Source organism: Lepisosteus oculatus, chromosome 1 (assembly GCF_040954835.1).
Source record: "Lepisosteus oculatus isolate fLepOcu1 chromosome 1, fLepOcu1.hap2, whole genome shotgun sequence".
NCBI lineage: Eukaryota > Metazoa > Chordata > Actinopteri > Semionotiformes > Lepisosteidae > Lepisosteus > Lepisosteus oculatus.
Genome location: NC_090696.1, coordinates 56,478,339 through 56,504,124, shown reverse-complemented (window position 1 = coordinate 56,504,124; position 25,786 = coordinate 56,478,339). Strand labels below are relative to the sequence as shown.

Genomic DNA, 25,786 nt, shown 5'->3' with positions numbered 1-25,786 from the left:
TCACATTAGTTAAAGACTTCGAAGCTTAAAATGTTTAAGGAGAAATGGAATACTGGTGTGTATTTTTTTCTTTAAAGTACCAAGACCAGCTATATACTTTATGTTTATGTTCCAAAATTAATATCGTTTATGGCCTTCACACGCGTTACAGTATGCTCCTATTCTTTTTATGCTCAGCTACTAAGATTTCCCTTCAGTTGTAAAATTCAATATCTACAACAGGCACAGTAAAGACGTTTACAGTAAGTCTTTCTACGACAGACCAACGGACCACTAGTGCCCCTGTCGGTCAACCAATCACGCACCGCGTCATGATACGCGATACCGCAGCCAATTACCTGCGGTACGTGTCTGTACCGCTCACTTTGAATGGCTGCATCTGTACCAGAGATGGATAGGGCTTCAGAATGGTGATTGGCTGACACCATCTGACACCCCTCTGATTGGAGAAAAACAGACGTGCTGGTTTGCTATACATACTGTACCAGGAAGAGGATTTCTTTCTATTCGAAACGTGTATTTTAAAAGTTTAATTAAGAAGTAAAAACCTTACAGCGTACACAAATTTCTAAACTGATCAGGATTGTTATCTTGGTCTTATGCATAATAATGTTCACCACTCTGTCCAGCAAATTAAAAATAAACTTTATTTTATATAGCGTTTTAAACGAATAAGTAATTAGATTGCTCATAAACCTAATCACTTATTCTACATAAACACAGCGTAATTGCTCTCTGAAAATGCTTTTTCTTTTTATTTAGGCTCAGATTTCAACTATAGATCCTATTATTAATAACCATTAATAATATTAATAAACATAATAACGACCAACCAACAAAAACAACCATATAAACATAATACCAACCAAAAACATAGATAACAACCTCAATACAAAATCCAGTATATCAAACCATAAAACACCTTGAATTGAATTGAATTGAGGGGACAGGGGGGGGGAAACTAAAGCCAATACTGGCTCAATACCCTCAATGGGCTTTGACGTGCTAATGCGTTGGTTTAACAGTCCGGGTGTGGCAGGCTTCCAATGTCAACTCGACTCGATTGGAAGACAATGAACATATTTTGTGATATTTAGAAATATAAATTTGTTTGGTGCGAGTGAGGTTTTATTTAATCTCTGACCAAGGGAAACGTTTCATTTTTTCAAAGAAATGTTTGTTAAAAAATAAAGTCATAGTTCCATGGGATTCAATCACAGACCATGTGACATGGGAGTCAGGAAACTAACACACAGCGCCACCGGATTTAATAACGCAATTAAAACGCTATAAAATAATGTGACTAGGCACAGAAAAAGTTAACAGCACAGTAAATAATAAATGCTGACCATGACTTTAGAAGCATATATTACCTTACACTCAATTTAAACACAAGCTGTCTTTTTGTATGAACCTCTAAGCTGGTTCATACAGAAAATGTAGAAATGCATTAGCCTGATTATGATTAAAAAACACATATAATTAAACACGCGTTTGGGATTTAAATCAGAACACGATTTAAATCAATATAAATGTTTATATTGTAACGCATACTGTCCAGCCTCCATTTCTCTATAAAAATGTACTCTGTTGCACACACACACACAATAGAAGCAGGAACCGCTGTCAGAAGGGAAGATATGTTCAAAATATCGCAAATATCGATCATGTTGCGATATTTTGAAATATAAAATTCAATTGATTGTCCATAATATCGCTATTCTATTTTTTCGAAGAAATGTTTGTTAAAAGAAAAGTCCAGCACCAGCTGGATTCGAACACACAACCTGTGCGTTGTTAGTCACACACCTAGACCAGTAGGCTACAACACAGCTTGCATGAACAGGCAGGCGAAACAGCCCTACACAGCCCTGTCACAGCACACGAATACCGTTATTAAATTCTTTAGATACGCGATTCCATATTATATTAGCAGAAAAGCTTAAAACTACCACTTTTTCACACACTATTTCACATGCTAATTAAATACTTTGATGCTTAAAATCGTTAGGGAGAAATGGAATACCGGTGTGTATTTTTCCTTTAAAGTGCCGATTCCTGGAATCTGACTGGCTGACACCCCTCTGAAGTGGTTCCATAAAATCTGGTATACCGAAAAGAAAGCGTTGATAAATACAAGTGTCTTTTAATACACTCTTTGCTGTGCTCTTGAGGATCCTTGTGATATTTTAAGCTCTAGTTGAATGATAGGTGTCGCATTTTAAATCATTTTCGTAGTTAGAAATTATGAAACGCCCTGTTAAAAGCAAGGAAGTTTTTATGCCCGTTGAAGTAAAACAAAATGCCTGACAAAGTATGGCTTGGACAGATTCCAAGTGCTTGTACAAATGTGCTAAAGAAATTATACTTTGAGTATACAGCTTGTCCAAAGTCATCATTATTAATACTATTAGTAATATCTTCTTTTATGAGTAATATCAAAAGGCTTTGATGCATAAATATTTCTGATAAAGGTAGGTTGTGTACTTTTGTCCAACTGAGCAATCTTGCTTTCATAAAATATACCAACATTTTAATGACTGATGATTAACATGCTGTAATACACAGTTCAAAATTAAAGGCTCAAATGCTGTACATGAGAGGTTAAGCTCCCCCTGGCGGTTTTACAAGGCGACGCCGGATAGTAAGCCACGTGACACACGTGAACTGCGTGATACCGCGACACGCCCACCGGGGTATGCCGCGAAATACCTCACCCATTTTGAATGGCTGCATCTGTATAGGGAGACCCCAGAATTCTGTCCGATAGTTAATGTAGATAGATGATTGATACTTTTATTGATCCCGTGAGGGAAATAAAGTAAATCATTTTCATTTTAGGAAATTATTAAAGCGCTCGGTTAAAAGCAAAGGAGATTGTCTGTTATAGTGGACATAAAAACAAGAGTTTGCTGGCATTATATCCTAGAAGACACAGACCGGCGCCAGACCGGGAGAATGCCCGCAGCGTAAAAGAAAGTGCCTGATGAACTAGGGATAGGACAGTTTCAAAGTGCTTGTACAATCGATGGAAATGTTCAAATAAATGTCCAAAAGAAATAAACAAAATACTCATTAATTTCGTTATCATATTGGCTAGCTAATGTCCTCTCTTTGCTAGTTAGTGGTTGTGTTTCTGCGTTGGGTAACAACGGGTGACTGTTCTCAGGCGGAAGATGTAAACATCTTAAGTTTCGTGTTAAATAATTTTTTTAAATTAAAATTCATTCTATACAGCAATCGCATATTTGGGTACCATTTCATAAAACGTTCATGCTTAAAATGTTTAGGGAGAAATGGAAAACTGGTGTGTATTTTTTCTATAAACTATCAAGACCAGCCATACACAGTACAGTTTACGTACATACAGTAATGTTTATGTTCCTAAATTAATATCGTTTATGACCTTCAGATGCGTTATGCTCCTCTTCTTTTTATGCTCAGCTACTAAAATTTCCCTTTAGTGGTAAAATTCTATATAAATATTCAAAACTAAGCGGATTAAAATGTGCACAGTAAAGAGATTAAATGATTAAATCTTTTCACTACAAACCAATGCACCACGAGTGCCCCTGTTGGTCATTTTGGCCAGCCAATCACTTACCGCGGTGCCCTCCGGTGCCCTGCGATGGCTTGTGGGTAGATTACCGTACCACGGGTTTTTACCGTGCAGTTTGAATGGCTGCATCTGTAAATGGAACTGGAAATGCAACTGAAAAAAGTATTTTTTTCTGTAAAATACATCTAATGAAATGTTAGAGAGAGCACTTTAGCCTACTATAAATTACTGACATAATGGTAGTGGTTCAGTGTTTGCCAGAGCCAATACAAAAGAAAGTGAAGGACATAATGTACAGTATGTGACGTGATAATATTAACTCTACTTTAAAAAAAAAACACTGCATAATTGCTCTGAATTAGGCTCTGTAAAACAATATTACATACTGAAAGCTGAAGCATTTTAAACAAAGCAGTTTTTTTAAAAAGGATTTAAAAATATTTTAAACACTAGTCATTATGACCATTGACTGAACATAGGTCAATACTGTCATGCCCTCTGCAGCCAGAGGGCACTCCTACTCTGTCCTGTCCCTAGTTTCCTGTGCTTTGCTCTCCTTCCAGAGTCTCTCTCTCTCTGGGGCTATATATTTCCATCCAGGTCGCCCCACGTCCGCTGCCTGAGGGCATTAGTTTCTATTTGACTCCAGAACTGCTGAGCCCGGGCGAATCCCCCATCCCACAGCAACGCATATGGGTCTTTTTCCGCTCTCCTGCCTCTTCACGATTTGTTCCTTATGACTTCCGTGCTGAAAGGTACAGTAACTGCCTAATCTGTTCAACTGTTGCATACTTGGATGTCAGTTACTGAAGACATCATAATTTAACATCTTTGACCACTTAAGTTACACTGAATTCTGTAAGACTCATGTCATGATAAAACAATAAAAAAGCTCATTTAAAAAATGTTCATTTAAGATTAGCAGAGTTTAACAGTTCAACTAAATTAACCTGATCTGAGACTATAAAGAATAGTCATAGTATAAAAGTAATATTTATTTCAGTGCTACAGAATGTACTTAATTTTATTGTATTCATACTAATACCTGAGATTGTATTAACATCCTTCCAATGTTGGGATGTTACCATGGTATCCTAGCCAAATTTCCCCCTGCCCTTTACCAGTCATAGCCTCCTATTATTATTATTATTATTTTTTAGCTTGCTTTTTCTTCCTTCACTTTAGTATATCACTATAACATTTCAGTCAATTAAATTTATTGGTACTTGCTCCTACCTACCATTATACATTATTGAAATAAGATTGACAAATGCAGTTTTGAAAGAATTCTGAAACTGTTCAAGACAGAATTCCTTATTTATGAGAAATACTGTATGTAAATTAAATTCATGGTGGCAGAGGAGCCAGATACACACTGGACAGGATACTAATCCATTGCAGGGCACACACAGATACAAATCCATACACCAGAGTTAATTTATAAAAACATAATAATACATACAGTAAAAAGTATATAGTTTTGCCAGTTTACATCTCACTGCCACGATACAGTACCACAGTGAAGAGGAGATAGTGCTCATTATAAATTGTTGATTTACTCACTAAATCATTCACTGCTCTATTTATCCACTGGACTTTAGGAGCATTATCAACTGACCTGTTGATGACCACGGTAACCAAGTTAAATGAAATGCAGTTGTTCATGAACAAAGTGGAATACCCTTCCATAACCAGCTACATAAATATATTTATTTAACTTTATTTTATTTATAATAACTTTCAGAAAAGTATTTTAATATTCAGCTTTTTTCAAAACGTCCCTTTAGTTACATGATTCCATATTAATATTTCATATTAAGTGAATTTTAAAAAGCATTAAAAAGTATTACTTTTTTGTCATAGGAAGCTCACATTGTTACTAAAATCTAATGCACCACAATTGCCACCTATCGATTGTGTTTGGCCAGTGAATCACAATGACGAAGCATACCACGATAAAGCACAGCCCCTGTAAAGAGTTACAGTGTTTTAACACGCATTCTGAATGGCTACATCTGTACTACTATATATCACAATGGAAAACAACTGCCCATATATTAGCAAAAAGGGTGATTTTAGACTATTATACATTTTGCTTTTTATTCTATATTCTATATTCTATATTCTTTATTCTGAACTGTTAAGTTCAGTCACAGAAGAAACCATGAAGTGTTCACTATTTGATATAAAGGCAATGTTTTTTTAGAATATACAGTGTATAGTGATGTTAGTGTAAAGGTGTTTTGGAGCATTAACCCAGAGTAAGAAATGATCTCATTGACCACATTTGTAGAACTCTGCAGCACATCTGTCATGTCAATGCAATTTCTTGATCTTTCAGCTTGATGATAATACACCTGACAATATACTGTAAGAATCAATCAATTCTTCTTGCTTTGTTGCAGAGTGATCATCATACAGTATGTTGCCTTGCTTAATCATTTAATTCTAAGACAATCAATAACTCATTTAATGATACACAATATTAACTGTTGCCACTTATCAATGCAACAGCTTATCATTATTGCATTTACTAGGGGCATGCCAGTCGTCCATGTAGAACACCTGTATGCACCTTCTTTATGCATTTAAGGTTTTAGTGGACACTGCTCACTCACACAAAAGAATGTGACTTTTTATGTGACATGAGGTACAAGTCCCATATGAACATTCAATTTGGAAACTTGTAAACAGATGATTAAAATAAATCACAGAGTATTTGTGGAATAAGCCTAATCTTGTGTTTGTAGTGTTTTACTATATTTCTTTTAATCTCACATACAGTATGGGTCTCTCAGACATGCACTTTTAATCTATGCCATTTATTCTCAGAAAATGGGAAACCATTTTTTATGAATGAAATAGGTTTGAAGTTCCACATGAATATTAGTTCAATTAAATTTCCTCTCCATTATGGACAAGGATAAGAAACATACCCAGAGCAACTCTTGCAGCTGAAGCATCATAGTTGATCCAGAAGGAGACCCAGGATAAGATGGTAATAAGAGTTGAAGGCATGTAGGTTTGTAAAATAAAGTAGCCAATATTCCTTTTCAGTTGAAAACTTAATGACAGCCTCGGATAAGATCCTGAAAGGAGAAACAAACAAAATTGCAACATAAAATGACAATCTGCACCTGCTTTCGAAGTTTGTATCTTAACTGCTCTTTTTTGTTGTTCAAGGAAGGTTGTTTCAATGTTCATATTTCAGTTTCATTTCCAGAAATCCACTGTATGTATAACATGTTAATCCTTAATTTAACCAAACTCTGTCACACTTGTACATTGGTGTTCAATGGTGTACACAAGGTGTTTCATTTTCCTTCATTTTAAAGAAGCATCCTACCATGTGCACTTAGTTTCTCTTCAGGGATTAGTTACAGTCATATAGTTACATACAGTATTATCATCCACATTTCTGATTGTAGTAAAAAAATCATATTTCATAATCTTTATGGAAGGAGTCTCATATTAACAACCTTCCTAACTTATCCAAAACACATGAAGCCTGTTGTTTTTGCAGATGCAATTTAGGTAAGCTCACAAGCACTGCAACAGCAGAAAAAGAAATATACTAGAGCCAGGAATGGGACGATTAATAGCAAATAAAATGTTACTAGTGTGAGGTAATATGTTCAGGTAACTACATTGCACATCACAGGCTGTTTCTTTATTAATTCACCCTTTCTATAGTAGTTCTTCCAAAATGCTGACCTCAACACACAGTAGATTGATAGGCTTTTATTGCAGAGAAACATTGCATTTATCAAAATATGAAGCTAACCTATTAAAGCTCTTGTGTTTTGGTATTGACTTATCCTGATTTACACATGAGAGGAAGTCATAAAAATGCCAACAGTACTAGGGTATAAAACTATAACGTGCTACAAGAAAGTAAAAGTTAATTTGTAAGGATAAAATCTGGTAAAGCTCCTCAAATTTGAATTAAAGTAATATTAAGAGTTTTTGAGGCAAATACAACTACTATGGTATTAGGCTGTAGTAGTTCAGGTGGGTAGCTGCGTCAGCATGAGTAGGCTGCAAAGGAACAAGTAATAGGTTTATTCCATGCTGAAAAGAGAAGAAAGAAAACACAGTTTCAGCCATGGAACCTTCTTCAGGTGACATACTATGGTATTATAACTTTTGTTAATGGATAAGACAAACTATATGCAATAAAAATAGAAAATACATGATTGCATAAGTATTCAAAGCTGTTGCTTTGGCAAGCCCAAATTATTTTAGTTGTACAAAATTTCCTTAACAAGCTAAATAATTAGTTAAGTGTCCTTTGTCTGTGTGCCATATTAGTAGTTCACATCTATCTCTGTAAGGTCTCTCAGTGGGGTAGGGAATTCTCAAGCAAAAATGTTATTAATTCAGTCAAAATAACAGAAAAAAAGTTGCACAAAGGCACAGATCAGAAGACGGGTATAAATAATAAGCATGGTGGTGGCACCATTATACTATAGTTTTTCCTCTCAGGGACTGGGAGCTTATGAAAACTGATGGGAGCATACTGTAGATAAAGAAAAGTACAGGTAAAACATAGGGTAAAAACATAGGGCTGTTTCAGCCCTAAATCTGGGACAAAATTAAAGAAGTACAATAACACAAAACAAAGCTATAGGGGCTTAAGAATAAGAAATTGAATGTCATTGAATTGCTCAGTCCTTGTATATTACTGAGAACATGTGAAGAAGGTGAAAACTGCTGTCCAGAATAAGCAATCCAGAAGCAACCTGAGACAGCTTGAGCAAATGTGCCAAGCACAATGGGGAAAAATGTAGCGAAAAAAAAACATGCAAAGTTGGTAGAGACTTTCAAAGAGACGTTCAACTGCCAAGGGAGTTACCACCATATTGAGTTCACAGGAATGAATACTTATACAATCAACAGATTTCGTTTTTTTTACTCTTTAGTATATGATGGCATTTACAGTTACCATTTACACCATCTTATCCTTAGATGTTTTAATGTGAGCATTCAGGTTTTGAATAAAATACTAAGATTAAAATGTGTGTACATCATTTCAGTAAATGGGGCACGATAGGAATGTTCTGAATAATTTTGCAAGGCAAAGTATATCTAATCAGGTTTTGTTTTCAACCTTTTGAAGCAAAAGTTATCCTGTTTACAATATTTTTCTTGTTTTCAAAGATGGTTAATAAAAAACATTCATATTTTTAAAAGCAGCAGAAGCCATTAAAAATGAAAAAACAAAATGTATTCAATTATTATTAAGTCTTTGAATAAACCCAAGAATTTATCTTCTTCCTTTTATAGTAGATGGTGGTAATACCAAAATTGGTCAATGTCAATCCAAATCACGTGGAAGTGCAAAAAAAGTATTATTTGTTTAAAGTAATAACAGTTTACTCTGTCCTGAAACCTACAAAGAATACAAAATATCAAATCCAAGCATTCATTCCATAGCATACAATCTTCTCAAAAACATTGAAGGCAATAAAGATTTGTCACAGCTGATGGTATGACTCATAATTATAATCTATAGGGAAGATGATGCAAAACAGGACTAAGCTTTTTTAAAAGATTATATATTAAATTATCTTTAAAAGCTGACAGCACACGTATTGTGCCATAAAGATTTGGCTATTGCCACAATCTAAACACCTACTTCAAACTAAAAAAAGGATATAAGGCAAAAAGAAGACACACTTCACAAAAATAGAAGGCGTGTTTGGAAAAAATAACATCTAACCATGTTGTGAATTCAAATCCTTTAGGGTCCTTCAAAATGTAACTTTTGAATACTGTAGAAAATTCAAATGACCTTTACTTTATGTTACTGTATATCTATCTGTAAAGCATTTGGGCATTAAAAAAGGTTTTGTGTCATACTGGAACCAAACTAGACAGTCTTACACATTCAAATTAAATGAAGCCAAATGCTAGAGCCTCCACTGTTAATTAGTGTTTCCTTTTTGTATAGATCTGTGAATCAAGTGTAGAAATTTGAAGTGGAAGAAATGTATTTGTACAATAGGGAGGATCCCTTAGGACAGGTCTCTGGAACCAGCAGACTGTATGAATCTTGTTATGTATTCTGTTTCGCTTTCTGCTTTTATCTCTGCTGAGATTCATCATGACAGGCAACTCTCACAAAAGAAAATGTCTTTTAAAATATGATTGCAAGGACATATGCGGTGTAAGCTAATTACAGTTGAAAATTCTTGCGAAGTGTACTGATAAATTGATGCACTCTGACAAATATTTTTGTCCCATTTAATTTTTCATTTTATTTTTCAAGAGTTTACTAAATATGTTATGTAGAATGTTGCAGGCGATACAACACGATGTATAATATGTAACCTGCTTTTGCTTTCTTACATCTAAAAAATAGAAAGCTAAGGACACATTGTTATTATAATATTTTTTCTTTTTTATATTTTTTATTGCATATGTACATTTTTTTTGGCTATATAAATTTCTGTTGTTATTTCAATGGTACCTCATCGCTCAGTATTGGTTTTCCTTTCGAGCTTCCTAGTTGCACTACTCCTTCTTCTGCTTTTTGTTATTCTTGGTTTTTGGATTACGGTTTTTCCCCCTTTGACGACGGTTTTTCGGATCAAGGCTTGGCTTCGGTACTCATGCTCTGTTTTGGATCTCTGGCTTCCCCTGGACTCTCGGATTGCTCTATTGTCTACGGTTTCAGATCACACTTTGGCTTCGGTAACTCATTCCCTATTTGGATCTCTGGCTTCCCCTGGACTCTCGGATTGTTCTATTGTCTACGGTTTTGGATCATGGTTTGACTTCGGTAACTCGTTCCCTGTTTGGATCTCTGGCTTCCCCTGGACTCTCGGCTCGTTTCTTCGACTACGGCTTTCTTTGGATCACGGCTAGGCTTTATCAGCTCCAGCAAGTGGGTTCATTCACTGGTTTCGGTTCCTCTTACCGAATCCCTAACAGTTCTTCCATGGAAAACCTTTAAAGAGCTATTTACAAAACTATTATACTCAGTTAACATGACTATAACTGTCTCAGTTACTGTCTCTGAGATGATAATGGAAAACCTTTGATGATGAAAGGCAGATGTCTAGTATATTAAATTAATATCTTACTCAGTTCTTTGCCAGTAAGCAATTAACAATTGCTTGCCAAGTCTTAAACTGGACAAAGACAAAGCCATATGTCTAATATTAGCATAGAAGATGCAGAAGTGTAAGAAGTGAAGATAATCAAATTTCTGTAAACAGATGTCATTCTTAGGAACAAAAGTGATGTTATTCAAATATTGTTATCAAAACTCCTGCAGCAGTCACTTATTGCAGAGTTAATCACCATTTGCATGAAGATTGCTAGAAGATTGTAAAATGCAGCACTCATCCATAAAAATGATGACAAAGATTGAACATTATATCCACAATATGTATAACTATACTGAATATCAACATTATGGCATTAGGATTCTAGGATGTAGTCATAATGGATTCAGACAAAAAAAAAACTAAGCTTTGATTAACTTGTTAATGTAACAAGCAACACTAGCAATGGATATAAACAGAGCACTTAGCAATTAAAGAACTATTTAATGGACAAAAAACGAAGAACAGATAAAGGATGAATGCTCAAATTGAAGTGAAGCAGATAATGGAATATCTCCATTATATCACATTTCCGTTAGGAGGACAGCTTTTCTTAACACATACAGTATGTAAACAATCTAGATTCTGGTATAGTTAGTAAACAAGTCAAGTTCACAGAAAAGTTCACAGCAGAAAAAGGGGATTGAAAAAAAATAAAGACAAAGAAAAACATGAAGTGCAGAGTTTTACATTTTGGTAGCAAAAATATAGATATAAGATGATAAACACAGAGCTTTAAGAAGCTATCTGAAAAAAACAACAAAAATGTTGGTGTTTACAATATATTGACACTGAGGAATTGTGAAAAAGAGCTTAAAAGCAAAAACAAATATGTTACAACATAATCTGGTTTTAGGAACAAACTTTCCCCACCCACATGATATTCTGAGCAAGAGACCCTGGGACCATAAAGGTATCTCCTCTGAAAGCAGGCAGATTAAAATGTGTGCACTGGGAAAGAGGGTGCTAAAAGGTTTTTCCATGCAGAAGGATAATAATCCTGAAAGCTCTCTCTCTTCCAAGTCTAAAACTCTGGAGACTCAAGACTGACCTACGATCCCCTTGGCACCTGGAATATGGGACTTGTCACTAATCATTTCCACCAAGACCAAGATGAAGATCCCACCCTGGATCACAACTGTGCACTGGTTGTTGAAATTAATTTGAACCTGGTTGAGGGGCTTAATAATCAAGCCCGATCTTTTCTTATGAAAAAATGACCTTCTGTACCACCTAGATGGTTAGAACAGGGAAAGACTTCTTGTACCCTCTAAATATTGGCAAAATATTTTAAAGCTCACACATTCCTACTTACTTCGCTTACTTACAGGTCAGTTGGGGATTGACAAAACCCTGAACAGCATACTACAAAGGATCTTCTGGTCAGGAGTTTACACAGACATCGGGCACTTTTGTCTGAATTCTCCTGACAACTGAATTCTCCTACTACAACCCTTACCTATTATAGAATAACTGATTTTACATATAGTCACAGATATCATTGGACCCCTGCCTAGAACATCATGAGGGCATGAATATATCCCGGTGGTCATGCAACAAGTAATCTGGATGAAATATTCTCCACCGAGCAGTTAGGAGAGTCATAGCCAGACTACTAGTGAAGTTTTTCCCCAAGGTCAGGCTACCCTAGGAGATCCTCACAGACCAGGGTACCACCTTCACCTCATGTTTTATGAAGGCAGTTGCCAGCCTTCTTAACATCAAGCTTTAGAGAAAATCAGTGTACCATCCCCGAACAGATGGCTTAGTGGAATAGTTTAATCAAACCCTAAAGTAAATGTTGAGGAAGGTTGCTCAGAATGAGCAAAAGGACTGGGATCAACTTTTCCCTTGTATGCGTACACTGTTATGGAAGTACCACAAGCCTTGATGGGATTTTCATTGTTTCAGGTGTTGTATGGAAGGAAACCCAGAGGGATCCTAGATGTACCCAGACACGTATGAAAGACTCAAAAACTTAATGTTCAGAACATATTTAATTTTTGTAAATACCTTTCAAGAACACCAGTTTCACCTAAAATATCTTGTAGATGAGCATCTTATAAGAGCACAGGAGTGAAAACAATGCACTGATGGATAATGAGTACAAACCTGAAGATCTGGTAATGTTCCTCATGCCTACACTGAAATGCAAACTCTATGCTCACTAACAAGGGCCATATAAAGTCTGCAAGCAAACATGGCCAGTTTTCTCTCAACTCAAAAATCTTTTTTTTGAGTTGAGAGAAAAACTATGCATGCTTTATTTGTTGCCTACTTTTTATAGTGTTCTCTCATCTAAAACAAAATCTTATTGCCATCTGTCACAAAAAAATTCTATTAATGAAATCAATATGTAATGCTTAGTCTTAGACTTGTGAGACAATCTGAAGAAATAAATGATAAAAGGTTGATAAAAGATAAAAATTGTGGTAATTGAATACATAAACAAATTGAAAGGGATGGGAAAACAGCATTAGATGTGGACAAAACTCAGAACACTTTTTTATGTGAAATCTTCATGTAATTGTAAAAGGCATTGTAAAAATAACATATGAGCAATATTTCATTAGGCAGAATTTGATAAATGCAAAATCTTATCACATGGTGCATTTCTTATTTGATTTCCTATGATTGCAATGTCTGAACCCCTGCACACTTCTTCAATAACAATATCCCTACAAAGCATGAGTTTAATATAGACTATAAAAGGAAGTTTCATTACCAAACTAATGTCATTTACTGAAAGTCTGTGCCATATATTTTTAATTTTAAGATACAAAAGATTTTAAAATGTTCTGTACATTCTTTAAGATACTTACCTGTTGTAAACACAACTTTTTTGGACACTGTTCTATAATCCATGATTGAGAACTGAGGCAGCTCAATGTTGTTGACTCCAGTGACTGAGTTTCCATCACCCTTCCAGTAAAATTCAATATCGTCTGTGGTGTAGCCATCTTAAACGGAAAAGAAGAAGGTAATTGAAATTGTTTTCAAACCTACATTCTGCAAAAATATAATCAACAATACAGAATATTGTAAAATAAAAATATATGTAAAATACCCAGTATTTACACAAGGAAGATTTTTTGTGTTGTAAATAGATGTTGGATATATATATTTATTTTTAGACTTAATAATGTCAGAGTATAGTAAGCTTCCAAATGGTTGTCAATGCATAAAAACACTGTGAAACATAAACTGGGAGGTCTACTTTTCTTTCAGAGCACATAAAATATTTTTAAGGGATTTTGTTGTATGTGTAACAGTGCAAAACACTGTTAACTTAGGAATAATTAAATGAATATGGCAAAATCATAAATATTAATGGTAGAAATTCAAATTAAAGTTATAATAATAATAATAGTAGGTATCTACATCAGCATGCATAGGCTGCAAAGGAACAAATATAGGTCTATTCCCTGCCAAAAAGAAAAAAGACACCCTTCTTCGGGTGTCTTTTCTTATTCTATATTTTCAACATGGAATAAGTCTTTACTTGTTCCATAAAAATAAAAATAAGTTTCCTGTTTTGAGCTGAGAATGAATCCTGGAACTCCTTTGAGTAAGCTTCTAAAGAATGATGCTGAGATGTAACTGTCACCACATTATTAATAATAATAATAATAATAATTGCTTACACTTATATAGCGCTTTTCTGGACACTCCACTCAAAGCGCTTTACAGGTAATGGGGACTCCCCTCCACCACCACCAATGTGCAGCATCCACCAGGATGATGCGACGGCAGCCATAGTGCGCCAGAACGCTCACCACACATCAGCTATCAGTGGGGAGGAGAGCAGAGTAATGAAGCCAATTCATAGAGGGGGATTATTAGGAGGCCATGATTAGTAAGGGCCAATTGGAAATTTTGGCCAGGACACCGGGGTTACACCCCTACTCTTTTCGAGAAGCGCCCTGGGATTTTTTAATGACCACAGAGAGTCAGGACCTCGGTTTTACGTCTCATCCGAAGGACGGCGCCTGTTTACAGTATAGTGTCCCCGTCACTATACTGGGGCATTAGGACCCACATGGACCACAGGGTGAGCGCCCCCTGCTGGCCCCACTAACACCTCTTCCAGCAGCAACCTTAATAGTGAAGTTTATTAATACCTGTTTATGTTTTATCTATTGGGCATATTTTAATTATTGTATTACTAAAATTGTACACTGGATTCTTTGAATAAGTGTGTGTAACTCATTGTTTGTTCTGCCTGATTGATTCCTAGTTTACATAAAGTTTACTGTTCCAATTTCTAATTAAGTAAATTAAAATCACCAATTCAATTAAGTAGATACAAACATGTAGCTAAAATTAACATTTGCAATATAGAAAGATTTCCAATGTGATTGCAATAACTGTTCAGTATTATACAATGGAATGAAAACAACAAGCAAGAGCTAAATAAAAATGGTCAGACTGAATACTCGAAGTTTTGGTTTTTAATTTTTCATCACAATTCACAAATTATCAAAGGACAAAGTGAATGCAAATAATAAAAAATATGGCACTCAAAAATCATTACTGTGATAATGAAGGCATTAGAAAGAGTAGTTAATATATAGAACAAAAATTATATGAAGAAATTAAAAAAAAATGTTCCAGATTTAGGATTTAAGCTATAAAATGCTGGAGAAAGATTGTCAAATGTATTTTAAATTCATTACAAGCCATGAAGGTGGTAGAATGATGGTCTGAGGTTCTATTACTTGCTTACAATCACATCCCAAATTTTCCTTGAAGGTGTGACTTCACGAAAGGGTTCCTAAACTGTAATTTAATTGTTGTTATTTGAGTTTCCCTTAAGGTACTTGAATCTCTGCCATGAACAGGTGAGTGTACAATTAATCATTTGGAGCAGTGATTAATTATACAATTGAGAAACTACCTTGATCATGAATTTATTGGAGCAAAACAATTTTTTTAAAATAACATTTAAAAAGGACCTACAGATTGTATTAAAAACTATTTATTTGAATGAACAAGAACAACAATATCCTGGTGACTGGTCCACTGTCACTACAACTTGTTACTTGTGGTTTGTTTTAAAAAACATGAAATTTATCATGAGACAAAACTGATTTTGATTTGAAAGATAAAGTTACCAAAACACATAAAATAAATTGTTAAGTTTAACACTGGTGAGAGAGAAATCTACAAAAATTAAAGGAACAAGAAAATGTGGAATTCTAGTATGCTATAATTTACTATTTGACTGGAGCATTGCACAATATTCCCACAGGATAAGACAAACATTTCAAGATAAGTCCGTCTGTCAACAGATATGTAATAAAAAATAAGGCAATTTCTACAGCACGTCAAATGAAAATTGGTGTTTGTTTAAACAGAAGTTCCAGAGGATGTCAAATTCTGCTTCCCTACACATACTGTATATACTGTACTGCCTGGCTGAACATGCCGCTCAATGCATGTTTTCTAGCATCTGTCCATCCAGCCCAGCTTCACTAATGCAGCATTAAAAAGTATGTTATCACTTTATATTTATCTTCTCATTTCATCATTTGAATATGACAGAATGACTGAAATGGGGTAGTTACTGTGGACTGCTAATTGACTAACATAAAGTTAAAGAATGATCTACAGTAAATGGCTTTTATAATACTAGGTACATAATCATGATATATAATTTAACGGAATTCATTGAGACTTGTTGCCAGATTCTATACATTTGCAACAGTGAAAAAATGTTGCTTGAAACAATATATAGTTGGAAAATATATTTAACAAAGGCATTTCCGATACAATCAAACAGCAAAACTATATCCTTCAACTAGTGGTTGCCCTGTAAAACTGTCACATTCTCATGAAGGTTCAAGGTTTGTCATTTTTCACTTCACCCTGGGTTTTCACTGGAACTACTTCCACTCTCCACATGATATCTCTGTGCACAGAGGTTGCTGCCTAGCCTGCTCTCCAAACCTGTTGGTTTCCTCTTTGATATTCGGGGTCTCCCGTACCTGAGGCTCCCTTTTTTTCTTTTTTCAGGAAGCTCTCTATTCAGTTTCACCTGTACCCTATGCTCCCTGTTTCTAATTGGCGGACTTTGTTTGGCAGCAATTTCAGCTTCTATACTGTACTTCACTCTGCTCAGCAGTTTTGGCTTTAAACCAGCTCTTTACTCTGAATAGCAGTTTTGAGCTCCAATGTTGTCTGAAGCACTATCCTCAGGTCCAGGGTCGCGCAGTGCACCAAGACAGCCCTCACTCTGCACAGCAGTCTCTGCAGCCTCAGACCAGCATTTCAGATTCATCTGGCTTCCTCTTTCAAGAGGCTCGCCATTCAGTTTCACTTGTACTCGAGGTTCCCTCTTTTTGACCTGTGTTTCTGGCGGACTGTGATTGGCAGTCTCCGCAGCTTCAAGCCAGTATTTCACCCTGCGCAGTACTCTTTGCAGCCTGAAGTCAGAGCTTGAAATCCACCTAGCTCCTTTCTTATTAGGCTCACCATCCAGTTTAATCTATATCCAAGGCTCCCTGTTTCCAACTGGTGGAACTGTGTTTGGCAGCAAGTTTGGCTTTAAGACAGTGATTCACTCTGCACAGCACTCTCAAGGGCCTTCAGCCAGGCATTGCTCTGCACAGCAGTCTCAGTGACCTCATGTCTGCCCTTTAAATTTATCCGTTCACGTTCCCAAGAGGCTACCAATTTGGTTTCTCCTGTACATGAGGCTCCCTGTTTCCTACAGGGGGGCTAGTTTTGGAAGCAATTCCAGCTCCAAGACAGTTGCATCAAGGCCACAATTGCATCAAATCTTCCAATCCACTGTTCAAATGTCCTCTTCCCAGTGGTGCCTTCATCCCTCCCCAGATCCGATAATAATCTGAACACAAGTTTATCAATCTATTCTAGTGTCAGCACCCCTCCACACTTCCAAGATGGTATTACCTTGATTTATTTCTTCTGGTAGTAGGAAGTTCTATCATCACTATATCCTTAAAATAGGACAACCATTGCTGTATCCCCAGAAGGCAGTCAGTACTTGCTATCATTTTCTTTGTTGCAGTCTAAATCAGCAATCCAAAATTGAATGTGACTCTCCTTTAACAGAAGTTCTGACTCATTTTCAAGCAGTAGCAGAGCTGGATCCAGAAGTATGTTTTTTTCCAATCATTCCAGTCAACATGAATATTGAACATTGTCTATTCCTAAAACATGTACATGTTAGTTCTGTGTTAACCCCCTTGGTTGGCCCATATATGTATTTTAGACCTTAAACAATTAGATTTTCAAGAAAGTCTTAATGAAAATGAAGTTATGCTGATTAAACATATAGAGTTTAATTAAATGTAAAGGAATATATTTGGAATAATTAGTTAACAAAATGATCCAACAGTATACATCCTTAAGTGAATAAAAATATGAATCCTTAGATTTAGTATCTGGTGGGACGTCATTCTGCGTCAATGACTTAAACTACATGCTTATTGTAAGTGCTGATCGGTCTCTTGCACTGGCTGTTAGACATTCTGGCCCTTTCATCCTTTCAGAACTGCTTCAAGCCTGTGATGTAATTTGAGGATGTCTTTGCATGTACTGTATAACTCATTCAATAAAAACAGTTATGCCATAATATTTCAAAGGGGTTTATGTCTGGACATTGACTCAGCTGTAGTGGAGTATTATGATTTGCGGTTACTTTGCTGATTCCAGACCGAATGGCTCATTGAAGAATTAATGAATTTGGCATTGTATCAGCATTTTACTTAGAAGAATCTCTTCTGAGAAGAGAAATCTATTCATCAGCTGAAAGTGAGCCAAAATGTAGTCATGCATCAAGATTAATATCATCAGCAGATTTACAACAGGATGACTGAAAACAAGATATTTTGTATTTTGTAATTGTAAAGTCAAAGTCCAGATAAATGAAGACTCTCTTCATGTCCTGGTGAAACACACATTTCTGGGCTGTGCTTATTGTTTGAAGCCCAAGTATGCCTCAAAGTGGCAACAACAAATCTGGTGGGATTCTATCCAGTTTAGGGGTGTTACCTTTTCTGATACACAGCAATTCTGTTTGAAGATTATCAATTGAGATCTTCTGCCTAAGTCTGCTGCCTCTGCCTCTGATAATTTACAAAGAATTACAATACTAAATTGACAAAAAAGGGTGAAAAGGTTTGCACTTATCTCTTTAGATCACAAATGATTCCCATAAAAAGAGACCAGAAAGCTTCAGTATCTGCGTAAGATTCAGTTTGTTTTAATTTAAGTGTACTGTATGTAATTGGGCTCTGCCTTGAAAGTAATGATTTTGTCTATGTCTATGCATGCTAAATTGAGCTTTTCTATAAGACCTTTTAAGCTGAGTCCTAAATTGCATGCAGTTTTTCTTCAGTTGTATACTGTAAGTATATTTCGTTTTTTTTGTGCATTCAAGCCATGGACATTGTTTTTCTAAATTATTAATTAATTTCAGTACTGATTTTTTACATGAGATACAGAAGTACCTTATAAAGCCCTCCACGGCTAGGCATAAAATAGCTAGGCCATTTGCTGAACCTGTATCAATTTCTAAGAACTCCAGTCGCTTAATTTTAAATTGGGAGATTCTGAATTCCTAACATAGTGATCTGTGCAGTGAGGAATTAAATTGGAATTCACACAATATAGTGTTGTGATCTGAAAGAATTAAACTTTATTATGGTCTTGACCAACATGTAGTCATTAAGTCAGGTGAAAACATAATTTAATAATTTCACGTCTTTGTCTAGTCTTTGTGAATGTTTTTTGATGTGATGAAAAACTATAGTCTTGTAGACACCAGATATTGGAATAATAAACTTCTTGCACAAAACCATAAGTGCTTCAGAAAAACCATTAGTGCTTTGGACACTTTCTTGTTTTGCTATCCCATATTGAGTGGAAGATGTAAACCATGTGCAAAAACAAGCACCAAAGTTTTTAATTTTGTCTTAATATTTTTGAATTTCATTTGATGCTTCCACCGTGTTCACTAATTCTCCTAATGGATTCATTTGAAAACTTCACTTGTTAACAAACAACAGCAAAATTTAGATCACTGACATAAATTAGGAACAGAGGTAGTTATTGCATCACCTCCATCACCAAGGTTTAATTAATGGGATCATTGATAATCAGGTCAAAATACAGTAAAACAGACATGCAAAGCAGCAGTAAGGCTAAGAGAAAGTTATATTTTATTTACGGTGTGAGGCAAATACTCACAACTAAACAAAACAAAAGCCCAATATCCTCTTTGAGCATCTCACTAGACTTCTTCAGCCCCCCTGTATGAGTAGATAGACAGATGAGCTGCTTCCCTACTTCAAAACAAAATCTCTTCCTCTGAAAGTTTTAACATGAAGAGTTCTCATTGGTTGGATTTACCTTCAATAAGGAAAAATCAGCAGTTGATGTAGGTTTCCTGTGGTGCATACTGCAGTTCCAAGTAAAGTGACAACTATAGAAAGCAAGACTGCAAGAGGACTGTGTGATTGAGGGGTAGAAGGAGATTATGAATAAAAGCAGATTTAGATTATTGAGGATAGCTAGTTGTGTTTTTTTTACTTAAATTTGTGATTTTTTTTCTAGTTGCTTATGTTAGGTAGTTTTTCTTTTCTTTTTTTGGTTAATTTAATAAAGGTTGCAACTAAATTAGGGTGGCATAGTGTTGCATTGGTTAACAATTGGTTAGCAGCCGAAAGGTGTTTCCTTTCTTCTCTTTTCAGCATGGAATAAACCCGTTACCTAAATACTGAGCTTTCAGTGGATGAATTAATGAGCAAATGTTTCAGAGAAAAATACAAGGACTAGGAGGTGCTGAAAGATTTCTAGGAGTCACAGACTCTGAGGTGGGAGTGGCTAAAAATTCAGAAAGTGAAGTTTATTTTAAGAAGTGGATAAAATGAAGTAAACAAAACAGTGATGAAGGATAAGGGGATTAGAGAGAATGGGATTTTATAGAAGAAATACAAAACTTGAAAAGACACTAAGGAAAGTACATTATACAGTATGTAGAAAGAGGAGAGTGCAATAGTTTTTAAGTAGAGAAAAGAAATTGGAACACGGTGAAGAATGCTCTCTTTCCTTTTTATAAGATTTTATGGAAAAGTGGAGATGAGGGTTCTTCAGAGAAAAGATGAAGTGAGTAAGTGAATATTGTTACAACTAACGTGATTATTGAAGTGTCTTTAACATTCTAGATAAATTGGTTAACACCTAGATAATGCAGAAATTTCCAGTTCTCTGGAAGTAAGGAGATATATTTATAGTGAATGTGGGTGTTACGACCCCAAGTGTCTAGGGGTACCGGGGTGTAACATTTAGGATAATTCTTTTGGAAGCAGTTGGGTTTTGGTGAGGGACTAGGAAGCATGATAACAAGGGTAAGGAACTAGAGTGGTGCCAAAGAAAAGAAAATAACAAACAAAATGGAGCTGGCTAGGAAAGTGAGGGAAAGCTAACCTGACTGCAAAAGAAAACCCGAAACACATGGTCTTCGGTGTCTTCAACACCCTAACTAACCTCCACTGACTACCCAAAACCATACAAGACAAATGGCACTCACCTGTACTAAACTAGTGTACTAATAAAAAATAAACTAAGTGTGTAAAGTGTACCTAACAACCTAAACTAACCTTATATACAAGTTCACACAAAAACACAAGTGAACCAGGAATACAAATAAGGGAGAACAAGAATAATCAACAGGAACAGGATACAAAAGAACACAAAAGTTTAACATGTAACACGTTAGGGCAAGGTAATGGCAAAACAAGGATAAACACACAAACAAACGAAAGTACAAAGAAAATAACAGAAAACCAACAAAACAACAAAGTCGAAGCTATACGAAAATACACACAAACAGAAAGCAAAACAAAACAAACCAACGAAGCCAAAGCAATAACCAAAAGCGAAGCGATAACCAAAACCAAACGGGACCGAAGTCAAATGAAGGCCTCTCCTTGCTGAAACCCTCCATGTTATATGCTGAATAAGATGTGTTCTGATTGGCTGAGAGCTAATTGATGATGACGTCATACTGAACATGTGGTGTAATGGTGGGCCAATGGGGAAGGGAGAACAATCAAGGGATTGCGTGGAAATAACAGAAAAAACACACACAGAACCCACACTTGGACGTAACAGTTGGGTTCCATGATTCAGTGCTCAAAGCTATTTTAAAGTTCATCTTAATTAATGAAGTTCTGGGTAAATAATTAAGTGTCATTCAACAGTCCAGGAACAGGGCAGAAAACAGGCAGACAGAGGCAGAAAGAAAGGAGAAAGAGACAGGAGGGACGACAAGGGACAGAAAGAAAAAGGTGAGAGCTCCTTGTCCTGATAATCCAGAGAGATAAGAGAGCTTGCCATTCTGTTTTTAGGAAACTGATTTCCTGTGTAAAGAATCCCTTGGTTCAAAATGGCCTCTCCTGATTAGGCGGTGCAATTTTAGAATAGAGATATATGCTCCCATTCATTTTGTAGCATCCGGGTTTACAGAGAGAGAGAGATTTAACCATAGATCAAATTCTATTGGTTTAGAAGACAGCTTGATCTTAATATGGCTTTTGGAGGCATTATATAATAATTTGAATACTTCGTAACAGTCTGGGGTTTTTCTGGGTGGTTAGGTCATAGATCTCTTGGACACTGAGTTTGTTATTTTTTTGTTTGTTTATAAAGATACTTTGTTGTATGTTTATACTGTGTGTCGTGTAGTGTGTGTATTGGCATTGTTTAAAAATATTTGTTTAATTCACTGCCCTTAATAATTACTCTTTTCACCAAAGCTGTGCCAGAGAACAAAAAACTAGAGTGCCTCTAATTATACCAACTATTCAGCTATATTCTAGAATATAGTTTACAAGTGAGGTTATGATTCTTTATTTTAATAACTGATTGATCTGTTCGATAATTTATTATCTTCTCTATTTTCATACCCCCCTATTTATAACAATATGTAAGAAGAAATGCTGCAGACAGTGGAAGACTTTTATAAAGAGTTAAGAATTTAAATAAGACTCAAATGGAAAAAAATGAGATCCTGGTAACGAAGGTAAAAGCAGATTTAAATCTTGAAAGAGATATTACAGTGGAAGAGTAAGTGAAAAGGAAGGTTTATTGCCTGGGAGCTTACAACTAAGGATGACATCCTTAATTTACAAGAACAATCGAGAAAGAATAGATTTGAAAAATTTGAGACCGATTGATTTCTTGAACACAGATTTTAAGTAAACTCTTCACTTTTAGAATAAAAAAGGTTTTTGTGGGGAAATAATCCATCGAGATCAGGTGTGGGCAGGTTTGATATACAGTACAGTGGATATAAAAAGTCTTCACAACCTTATTGAAATTGCAGGTTTTTGTGATGTTATCAAGATAAATTATGTCAGATATTTTCCCCTTTAATGTGACCTTGCAACCAACAAAATTCAAGAGAAAAACAAATAGATAATTATTAGAAAACATTCCTGAAATTAAAAAACTTACAAAACCCTGGTTGCATAAGTGTGCACACCCCCCCGACTAATACTTTGTGGAATCACCTTTTGCATTTATTACAGCAGTAAGTCTTTGTGAATAAGTCTTGATCAACTATGAATACCTGGACTTTGCAATTTTATCCCACTCTTCCTTGCAACAAGGTTCAAGCTCCATCAAATTGCCAGGGGATCTCCTGTGCACAGCCCTCTTTAGGTAATTCCACAGGTTTACAATGGGATTGAGGTCTGGGCTCTGACTGTGCCATTCCAAGACTTTGATCGTCCTTTTCTGAAGCCATTCCTTGGTTACCTTGGATGTGTGCTTTGGGTCGTTGTCATGTTGGAAGATGTTGTCATTTTCAGCATTCTGACAGAGGCCAGCAGGTTTTGTGCCAAAATATCTTGATATTTGGAGCTAGTCATTAGCTCTTGACTAGAGCCCCTGTCCCTGCTGAAGAAAAGCATCCCCAAAGCATGATGCTGCCACCACTATGTTTCACAGTAGGTATGGTGTTCTTTGGATGATGAGCTGTTGTCTTTGCACCAAACATATCTTTTAGAATTAAGGTAAAAAAGTTCAACCTTTGTCTCATCGGACCATAAGACATTTTCCCACATTGTTTGAGGTGATTGAATGTATTTTTTGCTAAATTTAGATGGGTTTGAATGTTATTTTTTGTGAGAAATGGCTTCCATCTTGCCATCCTACCCCATAGCCCAGACATGTGCAGAATACGGGAGATTGTGGTCTTTCTTTAATGTTGCTTTAGGCCTCTTGGTAGCCTACCTGTTAAGTTTTTTCCTTATCTTGTCATCACCTTTGGAGGGTTGTCCTGATCTTGGTAATGTCCCTGTGGTGCCACATTTTCTCCACTTATTGATGATAATCTTCACAGTGCTTCATGGTAATGTATGTCCAATGCCTTTGATATTCTTTTATACCCCTCTCCTGATTGGGTTCCTTTCAACAATAAGATCCTGTAAATGTTTTGTCAGCTCCTTGGGGACCATGGCTATCCCAATAGGATGCAACCACGAAAGTTTCAAGGAAATCCTACAGGAACAGCTGATTTTTATTTGGAGTTAATCAGAATCACTTTCATTGATGGCAGGTGTATGCTACTTACCTTTGGACATGATTTTGAATGTGATTGGTTAACTGAACACAGCTACAGCCCCCATTATAAAAGGGTGTGCACACTTATGCAACCAGGGTGTTGTAGGTTTTTTAATTTCAATTATTTTTCCTAATAATTACCTATTTGTTTTTCACTTGAATTTTGTTGGTTGCAAGATGGTAAAATCTCTGGCATTATTTATCTTGATTTCTGGCTTAACATCACAAAAACCTGCAATTTCAATAAGGGTGTGTAGACGTTTTATATCCACTGTACTGTATGTAAGAGACACTGTTTTGTGAGAGACAGAAGCAGATTGGCATTATTAAATTTACAGTAGATTTAGATGGAGCATGTGATTGGGTTTTGCACAGTGTTTAATGTATAGGGGGAAATTGGGAGTTCCAGAGAAAGTTGATGTGACATTCCATTATGAACATTTGTTTTAGTGAATGGGGTGCTGTCTGAATTGGCTTAAATACATTGTGGTGTCTGACAAGGTTGTCCATTGTTTGGTGTTTTTTGTTTGTTATAGAACCACTGCTGTAGAGATAGAGACAGGAAAAAGGGGATGGATGTGCCTGAAAGTGGGGAACAAATGGGTGAAGTGTTCATATATGGGTTACAAATGTTATAATGTGTATGGGACTTTTGTAAAGCTTCATGATATAAACTGAATACAAATAAAATTGTGTCCTTCTGGTAAATGGGAAGAAATGAAAGGGGAGAATATTAAAAGTCGAATGGATTTTATTAAAATTCTAGGAAATGAGATTGATGAATCAGGATCGGGATATGTGAATTCCGAGGATATGTGTGCAAAGGTTTTACAAAATATAGCATTTTGGGCATCGAGCAAATTTTCACTAGGGGGAAGGTGTTAATACTGAAACAACTGATAGTGCCAATTATTTTATATTCCTTGACAATTTGCCTTCCTAGAAGAGTGAAGATTCAAACATGGAGTGCTGTGGGGCATCAAAAACTGTTCTTCATCTGTTAAATAGAATGTACAGTGGCTAAGAAGTTCTGAGAAGCAGCAGAGCAATTTGTGGACTTAAAGTGATGAATAATAAAGTAGCATTAGGGCAATAGTGTTGAAATTCAACTGATTTATGCACAAATATAAAGTGTGAATCATTAAAAATGTATTTCTATTATTTATTCTCATCTTGCTTGATGATATTTATCTTATTAGGAAATGTGGTAGTGAATATTTACTCTATCTTTTGTTTTGTGTGCACTGCTTGTTAAATAAACTCCTTTTTATCAATAAGCTGCACATACTCTGTGATTACAGTGCCTATAGAAAATCTACAAATCTTTTCCAAAGTAACTTATTTTGTGGCCTAACAGCTTGAAATGAAGGCATATAACAATAATACATTCAATTTATATAGCACATTTCATTGCAGTGAACCTCAATATGCTTCTCATAACAAAGCTAAAACAGATGTCAAGGTTTGTGTTTCAAGTAACTTAAAATAACTAAGAAAGAAAAAAAGAAATTAGAAGGTT

General features: G+C 35.7%; 1 protein-coding gene across 3 annotated transcripts in view; it reads right to left on the bottom strand.

Annotated features, from left to right (window-relative positions):
* Window positions 1–25,786, bottom strand: part of gabrb1 (gamma-aminobutyric acid type A receptor subunit beta1) — a 385,381-nt gene that overhangs the window by 70,009 nt on the left and 289,586 nt on the right. For all 3 annotated transcript variants that reach the window (XM_069190655.1, XM_069190651.1, XM_069190656.1), the window contains 2 exons: window positions 13,494–13,631; window positions 6,496–6,648 (listed from right to left, as the gene is read on the bottom strand). In XM_069190655.1, the coding sequence (XP_069046756.1) occupies window positions 6,496–6,648; window positions 13,494–13,631 (291 nt within the window). The remainder of the gene's footprint in view (window positions 1–6,495; window positions 6,649–13,493; window positions 13,632–25,786) is intronic.